This window comes from Lycorma delicatula, chromosome 4, assembly GCF_047948215.1.
Source record: "Lycorma delicatula isolate Av1 chromosome 4, ASM4794821v1, whole genome shotgun sequence".
Classification (NCBI taxonomy): Eukaryota; Metazoa; Arthropoda; class Insecta; order Hemiptera; family Fulgoridae; genus Lycorma; species Lycorma delicatula.
This window is the reverse complement of record NC_134458.1, coordinates 156,586,683-156,606,775: the sequence shown is the minus strand read 5'-3', so window position 1 is coordinate 156,606,775 and position 20,093 is coordinate 156,586,683. Positions and strand designations below refer to the sequence as shown.

At 32.0% G+C, this 20,093-nt stretch overlaps 1 protein-coding gene across 2 annotated transcripts in view; it reads left to right on the top strand.

The window, feature by feature from the left end:
* The window catches only part of su(f) (cleavage stimulation factor subunit su(f)), a 114,039-nt gene extending 97,591 nt beyond the window's left edge, over positions 1-16,448 (top strand). The window contains exons 14-16 of one of the 2 annotated variants that reach the window (XM_075364541.1): positions 1,125-1,324; positions 10,823-10,957; positions 15,686-16,448. In XM_075364541.1, coding sequence (XP_075220656.1) covers positions 1,125-1,324; positions 10,823-10,957; positions 15,686-15,735 — 385 coding nt within the window. In that variant the 3' untranslated portion in view covers positions 15,736-16,448. The other variant, XM_075364539.1, reaches the window with a different exon arrangement.
* The last annotated feature ends 3,645 nt before the right edge of the window (positions 16,449-20,093 follow it).

Below are 20,093 nucleotides of genomic sequence, written 5' to 3'. Positions count from 1 at the left end.
AAACGGCCTGATGTTGTGATTGTTGTCACTCATGAAAGTGGTATAGAAATTCACGTGATTCTTGTCACTCATGAAACTGGTATAAAAATTCATGAAAACAACATCCGATGCAAGCATACTTGGGAAGGTGATGACTAAAAGTTTCCATTTGTCCTTTTCAATATTATTGGCTTAATGTTTATCATGGTCAATAATTTTCCATTGTCCTTATCATTAAGCAGTGAAGCTTTGAATAGGTATATGTCTAAATCATCAATGTATCACAAAGCTAATGTTTAGTGTTATAATCTAGGGCAGGATTTAGAATCCTTTTTTTTATACAAATATAGCATTATTTGAAAATAAGTTTTATCAAAATCATTTTCTTCTTTTATTAACTATGATTATTCTGTATGTCTGTTCCTGCTCCTTCAAAACATCTATTTCTAGATTTTCATAAATTTCTTGTCCCATGTGGACAGTAATGATGATATCAAATGAGTGTGTAATTGGGTGTCATCTTCTCATTTTTCTGTGCCAGTCATGGTTTGTATTTAAACATTTTCTCCATAAGTAAGGTTCTCTTTTGCCTATATTGTTCTAACCAGTCCCAAGTTCACCTGTTGAGTTAATGGGGAAGTGCGTAAATGGGAAAGCGAAAAAATCTGATAAAACTTCTGGATCTATTGGGCTTGGTTGCTAGCACCCAGTTAGATCTCCAGCATCAGATGATGAGTAACTACCAGTCAACAGTCTTAAAGGTGGAAGAGGAAAAATATTTCCAATGATAAAAGGGTGAAAGAGTAAAAAGATATTGAAGTAGCAGTTCTACATTTAAATCTAACTTGCACAGTGCTTATAATGTTGCTGAGGGATCACTTTTTTTGTTGTTAGTTTTCAAAAAGCTCATTTAGGTCCAGGATTTCAGATAACAAATGTTTCATTACCTATATAATAATGTATTCTTTCGCATTAAATAATCACATAAATTGAAAAATAAAAAACCGCTCAAACTATATTTGTGGCTTCCAGTTCAGCTAAATGTTGTGGTATGTAAGTAGTTTAATGTTATAAGAAGTACAAATAAAACTTTCAACGATTTAATCTGATTTTTATAGAACCCTATGTTTATTCAATTTTTGCAGATCGATCGGTTACAATGAAGTTACGGCCACAACTGCCAAACATACCATGCATACATTAGCTGGACCAACTTCAAGAGGTTTCTATGATGGTTTAGATGATCATGAACCATCACAAAGGATGATGACACGCCCAGATGTATCACAAATGATACCTTACAAACCAAAATTAGGGGCATATGCTGGAGAACATCCTGTGCCTGGTAATTATTCTTAAATAGCTATATTTGTAATTGTTAATTGCCATAACACTTTGCATAGTTTGTAAAAATTTTATAATCTAAAGATATTCTACTAATGTAATTGCGTTCTAGTGAGGGTGATATTTATGTTAGTGAGAAAATAAATATATATTTCATTTTTTTATGTTGACATTTTGTTTGTCATTTTTACTTCATATTGGAAACAGTATGTAAAAGTAAGAAAAAAGATTTTTTTTTAGTAACGTAAAAAAGCAGAAGCATTACAACTGCATGAAATTTTTTTATAATGTAATAAGATATATTAAATTTTATACATTCTTTAATTTTAGAGATATATTAATTTTATTAGCAGTGATATTAAAAAAAAATTTACATTTCATGAGTAATTTTATTTACTGCCTCTTGAATATTTTTACAATAAAACTACACTTAACACATCAACTGCCATCCAATTTCCAAAAGTTTTACAGAAGTTTTTTAATTTTGTTATCTTTTTGGTCAAATTAAGATCTATTTTAATGGTTTTGGATCTCAAAATATGTTTTTATTTATTTTTGTTAGAGTTTTTTATTCACACCAATGACCGGCTTGGTGTGAAGTGGTTGATTTAATAACAGTGTGCCATGGCGGTCATGTTGTTGGTCATGTAGCGTACTCCAATGGATGTACGACTGTTACAGGAACCAAGTCGTCATTCCAGTACTAGCAGTCATTGTGTGTTGTATGCTGCATTCGAGTTTTTTTATTCAGACAGTACAACAAAAAAAAAGACACAAGTATGGAATTAAGGTTATCAAGTTATGTAGTATTCCAGGTTATATATATAAACTTCAAATATATTCTGGTAAAAATTTTGACACTGTATACAATACTCCGACAAATGTTGTTTTAAATATTTGCCAGTCATTATTGAATAAGGGACACACATTATATACCGACAACTGGTATACGAGTTTGGAATTAGGGGAAAAGTTATTGTCAAATGAAACTCACCTGGTGGGTACACTGTGAAAAAATAGAAAGAATATACCGGAAGAAGTAAAAACTGCAGCATTAAAGGTTGGAGAATACAAAGCGAAAGAAAATGCGAATGGAATAACCATAATGAAATGGAAGGACAAAAGAGAGGTTTTGTTACTGTCTACAAAGCATTCAACAAAATTTGTAAAAACATTAAACAGAAGGGGTAAAGAAAAATACAAACCAAAAATTGTATGAGATTACAATCAAACAAAATCTGCTATAGACTTTTCATATCAGATGAGTGCCTGCCTGTTTAGAAAAACAGTCAAATGGTTTAGAAAGTTAGGCATCAAATTGTTGAAAATGATTGTAATCATTGCATTTAAACACTGCTGTTGTAATTGCAATGATTACATAAAATAACAACTAAGAAAAAATTGTCTACGGTAGAGTTTAGAAAAGCTCTAATTCGTCATCTCTGTGCAAAAGATAATAAACAGCAGCAAATTGGTTCATTTTCTAGACCTAGATGACTAAAACATGAGTTAAAATGCAAAGAAGGTCCAGTAAGGAAAACTAGAAAATGGTGCCAAAGTTGCTATAAGAAGAACGTGATGATACATGACAGGAAATATGCCAAAAATAAAACAATTAAAGTTGCAAAATTTTGTTCCAAATGTCCAGCTCAGCCACACTGTTGTTTGCCATGTTTCAATAGAGAACATCGTTACTGAGATTTATTATTTTTTTTTTTGTCTTCAGTCATTTGACTGGTTTGATGCAGCTCTCCAAGATTCCCTATCTAGTGCCAGTCGTTTCATTTCAGTATACCCTCTACATCCTACATCCCTAACAATTTGTTTTACATATTCCAAACGTGGCCTGCCTACACAATTTTTCCCTTCTACCTGTCCTTCCAATATTAAAGCGACTATTCCAGGATGCCTTAGTATGTGGCCTATAAGTCTGTCTCTTCTTTTAACTATATTTTTCCAAATGCTTCTTTCTTCATCTATTTGCCGCAATACCTCTTCATTTGTCACTTTATCCACCCATCTGATTTTTAACATTCTCCTATAGCACCACATTTCAAAAGCTTCTAATCTTTTCTTCTCAGATACTCCGATTGTCCAAGTTTCACTTCCATATAAAGCGACACTCCAAACATACACTTTCAAAAATCTTTTCCTGACATTTAAATTAATTTTTGATGTAAACAAATTATATTTCTTACTGAAGGCTCGTTTCGCCTGTGCTACATTCAGTGGTCTATCTTTGTTATTTCCACTACATTTCATTACTTTCGTTTTGTTCTTGTTTATTTTCATGCGGTAGTTCTTGCGTAGGACTTCATCCATTCCATTCATTGTTTCTTCTAAATCCTTTTTACTCTCGGCTAGAATTACTATATCATCAGCAAATCGTAGCATCTTTATCTTTTCACCTTGTACTGTTACTCCGAATTTAAATTGTTCTTTAACATCATTAACTGCTAGTTCCATGTAAAGATTAAAAAGTAACGGAGATAGGGAACATCCTTGTCGGACTCCCTTTCTTATGTTCTTCAATTGTTACTGTTGCTGTTTGGTTCCTGTACATGTTAACAATTGTTCTTCTATCTCTGTATTTGAACCCTAATTTTTTTAAAATGCTGAACTTTTTATTCCAGTCTACGTTATCGAATGCCTTTTCTAGGTCTATAAACGCCAATTATGTTGGTTTGTTTTTCTTTAATCTTTCTTCTACTATTAATCTGAGGCCTAAAATTGCTTCCCTTGTCCCTATACTTTTCCTGAAACCAAATTGGTCTTCTCCTAACACTTCTTCCACTCTCCTCTCAATTCTTCTGTATAGAATTCTAGTTAAGATTTTTGATGCATGACTAGTTAAACTAATTGTTCTGTATTCTTCACATTTATCTGCCCCTGCTTTCTTTGGTATCATGACTATAACACTTTTTTCGCATTGAAGGAATTGAATTTTTTTTCAATTTGTTGGAGAGGATCTGGCTGACAGCATACTCTCTATTAGATATGGGCAGGGAGAAGATATTGAGGTGAGGTTAAAAAAAGGTAAAGGGGCTTCTGTTAAGCTCAAGACAAGAATCAGTGCAAAGATGCCAGATGTTTCAGTTATCAAGAAAGGACCAAATACTAAGAAAGCTACAGTTCATGTCAAGGACCTTGCTTCTGAGGTCACTAAGGAGGAAATCTTAATGGCCGTTAATAAGATATTGGGGACTGAGTCTTTTGCTAAGGTAACTTCAATTAGACCAGCCTACAGTGGGAGTCAGAACACTTTGTCAGCTGCTGAAGCTAGCAGATTGATTGCCGGATGTCATATTCTTGTTGGATGGCAGTCATGCAGAGTCGAGGGCTCACTGCAAGAGCCCAGATCGCAGTGATAGATGCTATAACTGCGGGGGGGCAAGGGGCATCGCAAGGACACCTGTGTCAAACCATCTAGATGTGCTGTATGTGATGTGACAGGGTACAGAGTGGAAATGAAGTGCTTCCAGTTTAATTTTAATCAAAGTGCTATTGCAGATGACTTGATCTGAAGGATAGCGCTGGCTAAAGATATCGACTTTTTAATGGTGGTCAAGCCCAGTCAAAGTAGGGTTGCTGTGAGCCAGTGGTTAGTAGACAATAGAGAAAATATAGCCATTCTTAATGCATCTGGCAGATTCCCTACCTCCAGAGTGTTCAGAAGAGATGGGTCTGCTTCTGTTGAACTTACTGAGTTTACTTTCACCAGTGTTTATATCTCGCCTAATTGTGATTGGGACAGTTTTTCTGAATACATTGCAGAACTAGAAGCTGGATTAAGACAAGCTAGAAGGCTCGTTATACTCATGGGTGACTTCAACGCTGAATCCATGGAACTAGGAGGGTTGAGGTTGTGCTGAGTTCCATGGGCCTTATGGTCCTAAGTATTACGTCACAGCCTATATACATTGGTAGGGGGCTTGGCTCAGTAGTCGACTTTACAATTGCCTCGTAAAGGACAGCAGGTCTTATACACGATTGGAAGATTTTAGACGAGGAGTATGCTAGTGACCATCACCTGATCACCTTTTCAGTCAGCTGTGGGAGGCCTGGTTGTGAAGCCAGAGTGCCACGCTGGAGGCCTACAGATTATCAGACAGAGGGTGTGGTCGACAGGGTTGTCAATAGGATTGACAACCCTTCAATGTGTGTTAACACTCGAAGTATTGATAGAGGTATTTCAGGAAGAATGTCGTTTGGCAGGAGGTCAATGGTGCCTGGAAAGTGAAGGACCTATTGGTGGTTGCAGGCCATTGCTGACTTGAGAGCTGTGGATTTTACCACTAGACAAAAGTTACTGAGGGCTAACAGGCATACCTTGGACGATACAGCACGGCTCAGAGCTGAATATTGCAGGGCTTGTAAAACACTTACTGCTGCGATCAAGGCTGCCAAATTGAAAGCTTGGGAAGCACTCCTGGAAGGTTTAAATGAAGATCCGTGGGGTAAGGCATATAAATTGGTCATGAGTAGATTTGGCCGACCAATTCCTTCTTTAGCTCAAAGAAAAGCCAAAGAGCCATATTAGAGGTGTTACAGGTGGTTGAACAAGACTGGACCGACATAAAATACAATCATTCCAATAGATTCACAATTGCGGAATTGAAAGGTGCAACACTAATAAGCGTAAACAAAAGCCCTGGACCTTATACCAGGTTCCATAATTAAAAAGCTAGTTGACAGGCACTCCGGGCCCAACCTGGAGGCCTTTAACAATGCAATCCAGGAATGCTGTTTTCTGGACAGCTGGAAAGATGCCAAGCTGATACTAATCCCAAAAAAGGGTGATACAGGTGTGAAAAGTGCCAATTACAAACAATTTCTCTGGTTAACTCTGCAGGCAAATTGTATGAACACTTAATTGCAGACAGGCTGCTGATTGAACTGAACAATAGAGGAGGGTTGGCCCCTAACCAATATGATTTCGTTAGGGGTAAATGAACAGTAGATGCACTTAATAAGATGGGCCAGAGACAGGGATGTGGGCATGTGGCATCAGAGGAGGATTTCGCTTGTGATCCTCCTCGATGTCAAAAATGACTTTGGAAGTGTTCTGTGGGATGAAATAATTACTACTCTTCAGGAAAAGAATGTTAGCGGATACTTGTGGATGTAATAAACAACTTCTTCTATAACAGACGACTGACTATTAATATGGAAGATGGCTATGAGTGATTCAGTATGTATAGCGGGGTTCTGCAGGGATTGGTCCTGGGACTGCTCCTGTAGAACCTCGTCTTCAACGGACTGCTGAAACAGGGAGACACAAAATTAGTTGAACATGCAGATTACCTTGCCCTCCTAATTGCAGGGAAAACCGAGGAGGAAGTGGAGGATCAGGCCAACGGAGCTGTTCAGGTGATAAGTGGATGGCTTAGGGCTAGAGGTCTAAGTTTAGCACCAAGCAAGAGTTCAGTGGTGGCCATTGTTGGTAAAAGATGAATTAGAGATATGCAGATGGCACCGGAATACACATGTCAGGGTGTGTAAAGTAACTTGGTGTGTGGTTAGAAAGGAGCCACCTGTTTAATGTGCATGTTCAGAAGACCACTGAAAGAGCAGAAATGGTAGTATCAAAATTAACTAGGTTGATGAGTAATCAAAGAGAATCTCGTTCTTCCAAAATAGGTACAGTTGGTTGGTCAGTAGGGCACAGGTATATACATACACACCTTGCAGAACTTGTGAGTCCAACACTGCCCTGTTTGAGGCAAATGTAAATGGTATCCCCCGCCTCATCATAAAAAAAAAGTTAGTTACAATGGTCAGTTGGCACGCTTCTTGGTGATATAATCCAGAGGACACTTACCAGTGTGGTCTGCTAACCTAGTTAGTAGAACAATAATAACATTGTGTTGTGATTTGGGGTTTGCTGTTATTGTCTTAGTGTGTTAGCCAGTGACGTAGTCCGGCAAAAGTCCTAGCATTCAGCTACCCTTTGTTTTCGGCGATGATTTATTTGTTGTTTTTTCAACAAGCCTAGTTAAGCCTAGTTTAAATCCCTCCGGGATATATGATTGGTGGGAACTCTGTCAAAACGTTTTAGTTACATATAGCTGCTATGTAATTACTGTCTGCTATTTTTTCCTCTTTCCACCCACGATTTTGTTAACTAAATAACCTTTTCCAAAGTTAACAATTAAATAGATGAACACAGTTATTAAAACTATATAAAATTAACTAACTTTAATAAAAATTAATACAATTACTATAAACTATTTAATTTAAGCAATTTTATAAAATAAAATAATCGAATAAAAACAAATCAAGTCTTGTAGGAAGTCCTTCACTGACCTCCTGAGGTTAGTTAAGCAGGAGGTCCCTGATAAGGAGGCGAAAGATATCCTGTTCATAAGGAAGGGGAGTAACGACGAAGTACAAATTCGCATCAAAAGTGCAGGCAATTCTGCCAAGTTGAAACAATAAAGAAAAAGGTTGTGGGAGCTGATGTGTCCTTCAGAGGGAAGGCCGATAAGAAGTTTGTCATCCACATTAAACCACTGTATGTTATTATTCCTTTCAAGAGGGGACAGCAGAAGGCCCCTCGTCCTGTAGTCAGTCAGGAAGTTTTGGCTTCCAGGCCAAATTCCTGGCACATCTTGGCAATATCGACCTCTTGGACCCTGAGTGTTTCTCAAGCATTGTACCTGATACCTTCAAGGAGTCTCAACTGAGCAGTCAGGCAGGCCATCATAGGAAATGTGACTATTGGTAGACAGCCAAGGTTGATAGGTTAAGATGATCTTCCTTGAACGCCGGGTGAAAATTATGGAGTGCCAATAGGAGGGATGATATCAAACTCTGTATCTGTGATCTGTATTGTTGGCGGGATGAGCTCAAAAGGATTAGGCAGGATCTGAAGTATGAGATCTAGAGGACCAAATGGCAGAAGTGGAGGGAACTCTCCTGGAAATTTGGTAGGTGTCTTCCTGTACTTGACAGGGCTACCGTATTGAGTTGTGCGGATGCTCTCTTTCCTAGATGTGGTGAGATGAATCACAAGGAAATAGCTGCCGTTGACATCCCACTCATCACCACAGAGGAGCTCGTGGTGGCTAGTTGTAATATCAAGAACGGTAGGAGCCCTGGCTTTGATGTCGTGCCCTGGTAGGCGGTCGAGCTTGTTGTAAAACGCGCTCTGTGGTGCATGGTTGATGCATTCAACTATGCTGTCACCCAGGAATGGTTCCCAGACTCCTGGAAGTCTCTTTTTCCTGTTCAGCCTCCGGTAACTACCGTTTAGATAATACTTCAGAGGATGAATGAGGATGATATGTATGAGTGTAAATGAAGTGTAGTCTTGTACATTCTCAGTTCGACCATTCCTGAGATGTGTGGTTAATTGAAACTCAACCACCAAAGAAGGAGTCTGCCTGGCTTGTGCTCCTCAGGATGGAGGGGAGGCAAAGCAGCATCCTTTAGACTGATCTGCTTGCTCAGTTACCTGAGTAAGCTTTTTGAGGGGGTGGTGGTTAACAGGCTCAATCAAGAGCTGGAGGCAACTGGTGGTTTGGATCCTGAATATGATCATTTTTGCCAGTTGGTAATTTACCAATCATTATTTTTTCTTGTAAGATGCAAAGCTTTAGTTTCAATAGTTTTTGTATTTATCTTCTCACTGATATTTTCTAAAATTCATAGGACTTGAAAAGCTAGAAAATTTTATTCATTATTGATATATTATCAATATATTATATATATTATATTATATTATATACGTATTATTGATATATTTTCTATAATTTCTGCTTACCCAGAAACATAATCGTTTATATTTTTTAGTTATCAGGGTTCTACTGTATTTATTTATTTTTCATTTAATTATTTATTACCATATTAGTTACAGAAGAGAATTAGTATGTTACCTTATCATAATAAGGTAAAATATACTTTATACTATACATTTTTTTCTGGTGATCAGTTAGTTTGATACTTAATAAAACAAATTATACAACATACACAGCAAAATGTATTATTACTTAGTGGTGCAAAAGTCACTTGATACTTGTTTATAAAAGTACTGAATTTATTTTATTTTATTTATTGCAGACAATAATTACAATTATATTTTATGTTCAAAATGTTTTCCATTTTCATTAATACATTTTTTGCAGTCTTTTGGGAACACACTGTACGGAAAAGTTTTCTATCACTGTCCAAATCATTAAATGCATTGCAAATGTAATCTTTTGGTTCATCAATAATGTGAGGCTTTCTAAAATAAACTCTTTGACAACACTCCATATGAAAAAATCAATTGGCGTAATATCTGGTGAACGTGCAGGCATGTCAATCTGCCTGTCCGCCAATCACTCTTCTGCTAAACATTTCATTCAAATAATCGTGGACTGCTCTGGTGTAATGTGGTGGAGGGCAGTCATGTTGAAACTAAATTTCTTGAATGTTTTCAGTACACTTCATGAGTTCTGGTACCACATAATTTTTAAGCATGTCCAAGTATTTATCTCCTGTCACTGTTTGTTCAAAAAAGTATGGTCCGAGTACACCAAAAGATTATCTGATTGATTGAGTTGTTGCTCTAACAAAAGATGTTGGTTTTCAGTATGCCAGTAAGTGCAGTTATGTCTATTAACTTGTCTACTTAACTTAAAATTAGCCTCATCAGACCACACAATTTTATTGAATAACTCTTGTTTCTGTTCATTAAGCATAAATTCACAAAACTGAAGATGTCGATCTGGGTCATCTTCAAGTAGCCTATGAACTAAACGTGGATTGTAGACTTTATGTGTGTGTAACATTCTTTGTACGGACCTTCATGTTAACTCTACCTCAGAGGCTAACCGTCTTGTTGATTTTTGTGGACTTTGCGACGCTGCTAAACATGTGTAATCCATTTTCCTCTGTTGCGACTTATTGGATGGCCAGATCTTGGTGCATCCATAACACATGTTGTTCAAATTTATCTTGTATGTCGTACACTGTTCGTTTGGTGGGTGGGTTTGATGTAAAATGTCTACCCCACTCATTAATAACTGCATAGCACCACTTTTATAAAAAGATTTTAAAGCAAAAATCCTTTCTTCCTTCGTTAACATCATTACAACTATTTAACACAGAAAACCGAATTGGACACTACAGCTCATTTCAATACTCTGAGATACAGGTCTAAAGAGTTGAGTTTGTCACTGTATTGCCAACTTGTCATGGCTGAATTACCAACATTGTGTAATACCAACATCATGGACTAAAATTATTGTATACTACATTTTGTTATTGTTAATATTTTTTTTATTTTTTAAAATTTCTTTTCTGTTCGTAATTATTTTTTACCTAGTGTCAAGTGACTTGCGCCATTCTGTAAATGATTTATTCAAAATTTATGCATTTCATTTTCAAATTATTTTATATCTTAAAGTAACCATATCAAATTTAGGAGTAGAATTTATACAGGTCTTGTTTCTAAAACCCTGAGTTTTTTTTGTTTAATTTTTAATTCAGATTGTATGTTTTTTATTTAATTCAGGTGGAGCATTTCCACTTCCTCCAGCAGCTCTTCATCTATGTACATTATTACCTCCACCAAGTTGTTTTCAAGGACCATTTGTTGCTGTTGATTTACTTATGGATATATTCAGTAAAATACAGTTACCTGATACTCGTAAGTTTTTTAATAATTTATTATTTACAATTTTTTTTTTTCATTTGATGCAGTAATTAAGCAGGATGTTACAAATGTATGAATGTTATTTAATTATATAATAAAATGATTATTATGCTTTGTTTTCCTTGAATAAGCACAAAGTGAATTAAGTCAGCCACCATCCTGTTCCATCTGTGGTGTCATGCTGATCCTTTCTAGTGCCCAGATGCTTCTTTATGCGAGTTCAGTGGAGTAGTGACCCTCATTGTCTGTAAAGCTGTTCAAGGGATTCTACAGAAAGCAAAAATAATGGAAGCTGTTGATGGTTCTGGAGAAGTGATGTGATTTACCTTCTCACCACGCGTAGAAGCCTGAGTATGGGTTCAATGCAACATGAAATCAAAGAACACTTGATGTATCTCAGTGTGAAAGGTGCTTGCCTTTTTATGAAAGATATAACAGCCACTGTCTTCTATATGTCAGACAGGACAGAGTCATATGGAGTGTCAGATATTAGGTAGCTGATCATTTAGTCATGCACAAGGAGGAATGCTCTTTATGCTAAAACCGCTGTATGATTATGTTCAAATCAATCTTTTAAAATTCATTTAAAAAAATGGGTGTTACCCATATGAAGAATAATAAATCAATAATTTAAACCTGACGGTCAGAATTAAATGTGCTAATTTTGATTTAATTTGTTCTCGTTGAAAACAGTACGGTATAAAATGTCTGAAAAGTTATTCCTTAAACATTTTAAAAAGTACAGCTATTCAGACAATTTCAATAATACCAAAGACAATTACTTTACAAATAATGTAGCAAAAATTAAGATTATGACATATTAATGAGTCTAGTGATAATGAAAATTAGTATTCAAGAGCTTTAAAAAAAAAAACATTTAACTCAATTGTTTTACTGATAAATTATTTATGTCATTTTTACTGTAATGTGAACCTTTATTATTTTTTTAAAACTTCATATACTTATTCAGATAGGAAGAAATAAAGGAAAAAATTAATTATTAATTATTAAGGAAAAAAATATATATACAGGCATATCATGAAGTTCTCTTGGGACTTTCATAACCTATTCTACTTGTGAAAATAATGGAAAAAGTTCATAATAAACATGTGTCCTAAAATGCTCTGTTTGCAAATTATGGCTAGTGAAAGATTTTGCTCGGATTTCAGCTATCCCGATGAAATGAGAGGTCCTACTGAAATTTTTAGGACATTAGTTAAGGGCAGAATTAGTGATTTCGTATTGCTTTTGACCTGAAAAATCAAATAAGATAGATCCCAGAACCATATCTGCAGTAGTTTTTGAGAAATCTGGGATTAAAACCAATAAACTGGGGTAAAAATCTGTGTTTTTTATGTTTGACGTATAATAACTTTGTTAAATCGGTAATATATGCTTAAAACTTGGTAATTTTGAAGAAAATGGTGTAAGATACGATGAATAAAACAAAGAAAAGTTAGAAAAATTTAAAGTTTTTTTAGAAACAGTATATTACTACATTTGTCAGAAAAGTACTTATTTAAACAAAAACCAAATCCTTTTTTGGTGATGTGAAAAATTTTTAAAAACAAAATTTATTGTTAAAAAAGTATTGGAAATTACACAATTGTAAAATAAAAATAAATTAATAAAGATAATAATAATTTAGTATAATAATAATAAAAAAGTATAATAATTTGAAAAAATGTTATTTTAAAGTTGGCAATAAAATAACAACAGCTGGTCAACAATGTGCAATACTGTATTAATGTTTAAATCATTCTGTAAGTACATCGAGTACCATGAACTGTGCTGTCGTTAACGAAGGTTTTTAGTGAATTTTAGTTTGAATGTGATCGGTTTACCATTGAAGTTACGCTGTACTTATTTACAACAGAGGGATATGCTAATATGGAATTCATTTTGGGTGTATGTAGTGGTAATGCTATAGCTGCTGCAGTAGAATATGAAATATGTTTTCCGAATTGCAGGATTCCAGATCTCAAAACAATTGTACAATTTTTTGTGATCTGTGGGAAACAGGTTAACTACCTAGTATTTGTACCAGCTATGAACGATCTGTCCAATATGATCTCGTTATTGATGAAATTATTAACAGTGCAGTTCAGTTCAGCGCAGTCCAGGTGTCAGTACACAAACCCACCGGGTTGGCTAGTGGTTAACGCGTCTTCCCAAATCAGCTGATTTGGAAGTCGAGAGTTACAGCGTTCAAATCCTAGTAAAGCCAGTTATTTTTACACGGATTTGAATACTAGATCGTGGATACCGGTGTTCTTTGTTGGTTGGGTTTCAATTAACCACACATCTCAGGAATGGTCGAACTGAGAATGTACAAGACTACACTTCATTCACACTCATACATATCATCCTCATTCATCCTCTGAAGAATTATCTAAACTGTAGTTACCGGAGGCTAAACAGGAAAAAAAAAGAAAGAAAGGTGTCAGTACACAACATCATTCTAAGCGGATTGGAGCTTTGCATTCGATGGTTTAGATCAGACCATCTACACCCACAAGATGGTCTGCTTCGCGTGTATTACAACTGGTGGGATAAAAACAACTTTACTAGTAAGTTTCGTTTACAGATGAGGCAAATTTCACTTGAGATGTTGTCAACAACTTATGCAATGAGCATACATGGGCAGAAGTAAATCCTCTTGAAACAGTAGAAGGCAATTTTCAACACCGATTTAGCATAAATGTATGTTGCAGCCTTCTTCACAATCAGCTGATTGGACCATTCATATTACCTGGCCGCTTAATTGCTGAGGTTTACTTTTTACTTTCTTCAGGAAGAATTGATGCAGTTGCTTGAAGATGTTCCTCTAGCGCTGAGACGCAAAGTATATACTTCCAGCACGAATACTTTTACTTTCTTCAAAAAGAATTGCCGCAGCTGCTTGAAGATGCTTCTTGAAGTAGCACTGAGACGAAGTATACTTTCTGGCTTACCTCCCCCTTCTCTTTTGCTGTTTCTACTCACTTAAGTTATTATTTTCCTAAGAACTGGATCAGTTGTGGAGGTCCACATTCCTGGCCACCAAGATTGCCTGATCTAACACCTTTCGATTTTTACATCTGGAGAAGGATGAAAAATATTGTAAACAAAAAGATTACATTCTTGTTAATTAATTTTCAGGAATTAAGTGCCTGCATTATGAATGGGACTCAGCAACATAAGGACAGCCCTGAAGAACTAAAAAGAACAATAAAAGCAGTACTGAAGCATGCTAAGAAATGTGTTGAAAATGGCTTTATTCAACTTATCTTGCACCATTTTGTGTAGAATTAAATTCTCTAAAATGTTGTTTAAAGGTTTTATGTGTTTATTACCCATTTAATAAAGTTATAGTCAAAAGTAAAAAAAAAAAAAACAGGGTTTTTTACCTCATTTATTGGTTTTCACCCCACATTTCTCAAAAACTACTGCAGGTATGGTTCTGGGATTTATTTTGTTTGATTTTTCAGGTCAAAAACCATAAGAAATCATTAATTATGTTCTTAATTAACGTCGTTAAAATTTCAGTTTGAACTCATTTCACCGGAGTAGCTGAAATCCAAGCAAAATCTTTCACTAGCCATAACTTGCAAACAAAGTATTTTAGGTCATATGTTTATATGAACTTTTTCCATTATTTTCACGAGTAGAATAGGATATGAAAGTCCCAGGAGAACTTCGTAATACAGTATATTATACATATTGTGCTAATTTTTTTAATTCGTATATACTTGGTCATAAGCATCAAAACCAGAAAACAAAGCTACCCCTAACTTTATCCCCAATTTAAATACAAAAAAAAAACAAAGGGTTCAAAACAGATAATAATCAACTTAAAAGCTAATAATTTAAGCATCAAAACCAGAAAACAAAGGCTACCCCTAACTTTATCCCCAATTTAAATACAAAAAACAGTAACATGATGATGACAGTAAACAGTAACATGATGTATAATAAATATAACAACAGTAAAAAATTTTGCTTCATCCAGCTGATTGGCAGTTTTTTTCTTCTTTTAAACTACTCTAAACGTAATTCCTATTGATTTGTCTGTGCTGTTTGCATCTTCTGGAACTTATTAATTTGTTATTTTATTTGTTATTGTAGCACCTCCACCTTCTGCTGATAATGGATGTGATACAAAATTGTTTGATTTAGCAAAATCTGTTCACTGGATTGTTGATAATGATGACAGCAGTTTAAGTAGTTTAAGAAAGAAAAGAAAAACTGGATTAGGTGATGAAAGCGATGATGAAGATGTGTTAGGTGCACCGCCTGTTAATGATATTTATAGGCAGCGACAACAAAAACGTGTCAAAACGTGATACTTTGTGTTACAGTGTGATACATAGCATTATACATGATTGGTGAATTAATTTAACTCATTATATTTTAATTGTCCAGTATAGATTAATGATTATTATTGTTATTATTACTATAAATATATTATAAAAAAAATTAGGAAAATATTATTACTATTGACTGAAATTGATTCATTACATTATTTATTGCCTTTATTGTTTAACAGTTTCTTTTATATGGTAAATGTTCTCATTTTATTTTAGTAATTTTGAATCATTGATTTTTTTACATATTGTAGATATTTAGAAACTCTAAATATACTTATTTCTTGTATTCTTATTTAAATGACTCATAAATTAATTTAAAGTTTTATTTTAGAAAAAGATTAGTTATCATAAATGTATTTAAATTTATTTTCAGATTTCATTTACATCAGTCCTTCTCTCACGTATCATTTTCCTTGTAATTAAAAAGAATTATAAAACCTTCTGTACATCCTTTAAAAAGTATAAAGGTGTTGATCTTATTCTGTGTGGATACTGCATAATTAAGTTAATGGATAGCTATTCAAATTTTATTACATCTCTAAAACAATTAATTTGTTTCTTTTTATAACAGAAAAAAAACTTTATTTTGCTTAAATATTTTATATGTGCAAGTATTTTTGTAATCTGTTTTACTGAGTGATTAAACTTCTGATGATAAGAAAAGACATTTATTATTCAAAAAATAAGATTTAAATAAAATCATAATTAGTGCTAATTAAAATATAACACTAAAATATAAATATTTATTGACTTAAAAAATCAAAAGTTATTAACAGATTAAGTTACTATAAATGAACTTATCATGTAATCTGTATGCTTTTAAGATTAACTAAAAAAATTAAACGTATTTGATTATATAAAAATTTCCTTATTTTAATTAGATTAATTAAATAAATAACCAATAGTCTGTTATCGTACATATGTTTTCAGACACAATATTGTCATACTTTACTAAAAATCATTACATATATTCACAAAACTACTTCTGAACCAAGCTAAAATGAACTCTCAAAAAAAAAAAATAAATAAAAAAAAATCCCCACTAACCAGAGAAGGCGAACAATCAAAAATGCTGATTTATTAGTTGTCTTGTTTGTATTTTTTTGACAATAAACTATCATCTGATCATTCTAAAAGGGAAAGTGTGTAGTAATTACATAAAACAAGTGTCTGTAGAAAAAAAAGAAATAATAATAAGTATCAATAGAATAAAAAAATTTTATAAATTTGAATTATTTAGTCATATGTAACACATAATTGATGGAATCTAATTCCTCTGCTCAAAATGAAGTTAAATCATTTCTTCATTCTTAACGTTTTTCATATTTTTAAAGATTACTTTAAAGTTTCAACAAAAATTTTGTTCTAACAACTTAGGTTTTTATCATCTATATTTTTATCTAAATATTGGTGTACGAACCAGAGCTTTTTATTCTGACATTCATCTAGATTAGAGTAAAATTTTTTCTGTTGCACGCAAAATATGGTAAAAATAACTTCAGATGATAATATTCTAACATTGTATTGGAAATAAAATTTAAAATAAGGGATTATGTTGACAATAATACTACATAAATATATTTAATATAAATTTACATAAACAAATTTTAATACAATACAATTAAATTAATATATATACAACAAAATGTATTATTTCTTTTTTTACAATAAACATGAATTATCTAATATGTCAACTGGTTACTTTATGTATAAATGTGAATGGTTCAATAAAAATCTGATATTAATATTAAAAGGGTTAAATATCTATTTTGATAATGGTGGGTTTGGTTTTATAAGAGTGAAGGGGAGGATATTTACAGAATTTTACTTCATTCGCCATATGGTATAAAAATCAGATCAGAATAACTTTTAAAATCATTTTAAAATAAAAAGATGAACTTAGCTGTGTTAAAATGCTAAAAGTCTATTTATAAAAATTGCTTCCTTACTTGGATTTGATTTTTACGTATAAAAAGTGGATATTGTATATAATTTTACCAGTGTAACTTTGTTTAGAGTTACACTAAAAAGAAAATAATTTGCAATATTTAAATTTTTAAATAAAAAAAGACTTAGAACTGATACTGTTTTGAAAAAAATTTGATATTTTTTTTGATTTCCATATTAATGGTTAAAAAATAAGTAGCATGCTAATGCTACAGGGTGGGAATATTATTTGTTTAAAATGTACCTATTTTATGTACGTTAAGAACTACTGCCAGTGTATTGGCTCATAGCTTTGTGGAAATATAACAAAAAAATTTACTGTATAGAAATATTTTTATAGATTTAACTTCTTCAAAAATGAAAATACTTACACAATACTTGGAATAAAAAGAAATAAAAGTATTTTATAGGATAGTCTTTTGAAGGCCCTTTCTATAAAAGTATAATATTGAATTTTCCTATTATTAAAAATGATTCATTATATATCTTTTTTAAAATTAATTCCTGTTTAAAACTTTTGCTATTCATGTATTCTCATTGTAAGTTGAGTTTATATAATTTTATAAATATATTCTGCGGTGTTTAAAAACTGGTTTCTTAACCAATTATAATTATTATAATTAAAATTTATCAGATCTCACTTAAGTAAGTTTCATTCAGACCAATTTAATTATATATAATATTATTATTGTAATCAATTCAGGATATATATATATATATATATATATATATATATAAAACGTGTTGTACACTACTAGTACAATTTGTTATATTGTCGTAATTATTTATAAATATTATTTTTTATTAATATTTTATAAATGTATTTTGTTCTTCTTAAAGAAGAAAGTGTTCAAAAAAAAATTAGTAGTGTTATAAATATTCATTGTATTTAGGTTTAGATATTATTTATTATTAGTATTATTATATGATAAATTTACTTCATTATTTAAGTAAATAAAATGTAATATTGACTAGATAGTTTTATTTCTGTTCGTGCACATTAAAAATTATAGTTTGACGCACATCAACATTCCTATTTATTCTGCATTAATCATTTAATCATATAGAATAAAATCTTAATTTATCAAGCTTCTTGGGTTTCCTAGAAAGTATTACAGTTAAAAAGAATTGTAACTTTGACAGAACGTATAAGTTTTACATGAATAGAGATAAATTAGAAAACATAAAAAAAATAATGATAACTGCCATAATTAATTTCAGTAGAAAAATCGAACACCATTATAACAATCTTTTATCTCATAACCAAAATATAGTCCATTCGGTGGAGGGGGGCAGGATCTACCCATGCCCACTACTTTTTTTTTTTTAAATTGACAGTCTTATAACAAAGTATTCATGTATTAATAGAAAAAAAAAACAAAACAATTGTGCAACTCATTACATATTAATCAAGAAATAAACAGCAACAAAGTTCAAGTTAAAACTTGAATAAAGTAGGTGTTGTACAAGTAATAAGAGTATAAATGTCTCATAAATAATCCTTAAAAATAAAATGCTGAAATGAACTATTTATTCTTCAGTATATATAAAATTTCAATGGAATTTAATAATTTACACTTGCAGTACATTTTTACATCTTTCTCACCATACGACTTCAACAAAAGTCATGGCTTCAAAATTTAACACCACTTTTCATATTCTAAAATGAAATTTAATTTTTAATTTGGTAAACAGAAACCCTGATTATGTTAAATTAGTGCTGTCAACAGAATCTAAAAGTACTAAAATGCAGTCTTCAAATTGTTATATATATATATATATATATATATATACATATATATATATATACATATACATATATATATATACATATATATATACATATATATATATATATACATATATACATATACATATATATATATACATATATATATATACATATATATATATATGTATATATATATATATACGTATATATATATACGTAATATATATATATATACGTATATATATATATATACGTAATATATATGTATATATATATATGTATATATATATATATACATATATATATATACATATACATATATATATACATATATATATATACATATACATATATACATATTGGTTCTATACATATATCTATTGAAATGTAATGTAGAAATTAGATTATCACAATTTATATCAATGTAAAATTATTACAATTTAATTTGTTTTGTGAAATGAAATGGCAATAAACTGAATCAGGTCATTTTAAATGATTAGTTTTATTAAATAAAAAAAAAGAAATCAAAAACCAATAAAAAAATACTCAACCCAACATCTAAATCCTAGTCAAAATCCAAAAATAAGTGGTTAAAAAATAAGTAGCAAATGCTACAAGGTGAGAATATTATTTGTTTAAAATGTATATATTTTATGTATGTTAAAAACTACTGCCAGTATAACTACTGCCTCATAGCTTTCTGGAAATATAAAAAAAATTACTATATTAGAAATATTTTTATAGATTTGACTTCTTCAAAAATGAAAATAATACTTTTTTTACCTTATAGTAAAAAATGAATAGTTTGAAATATTAAAATAATTAAGAATTTTACTGGATAGTCTTTTAAAATCTGACAGTAAAACTCATACTAATGAGGGGGTCAAAAAATATATTATTGAACCCCTCAATTATATTGTTGTTTTTAGACCCCTTAATATATTATTGGCTGTTGTTATTTTTATTAATACAGTGAGTTAATACTCACTGTGCTGACTGGTTTTTTGACACATTAGTTTTTGACACTTATTAGTAATTCAAATTACTTACAACCATTAACTGCCCAAGATGTAATGTACACATTACATCATATTTTAAGATT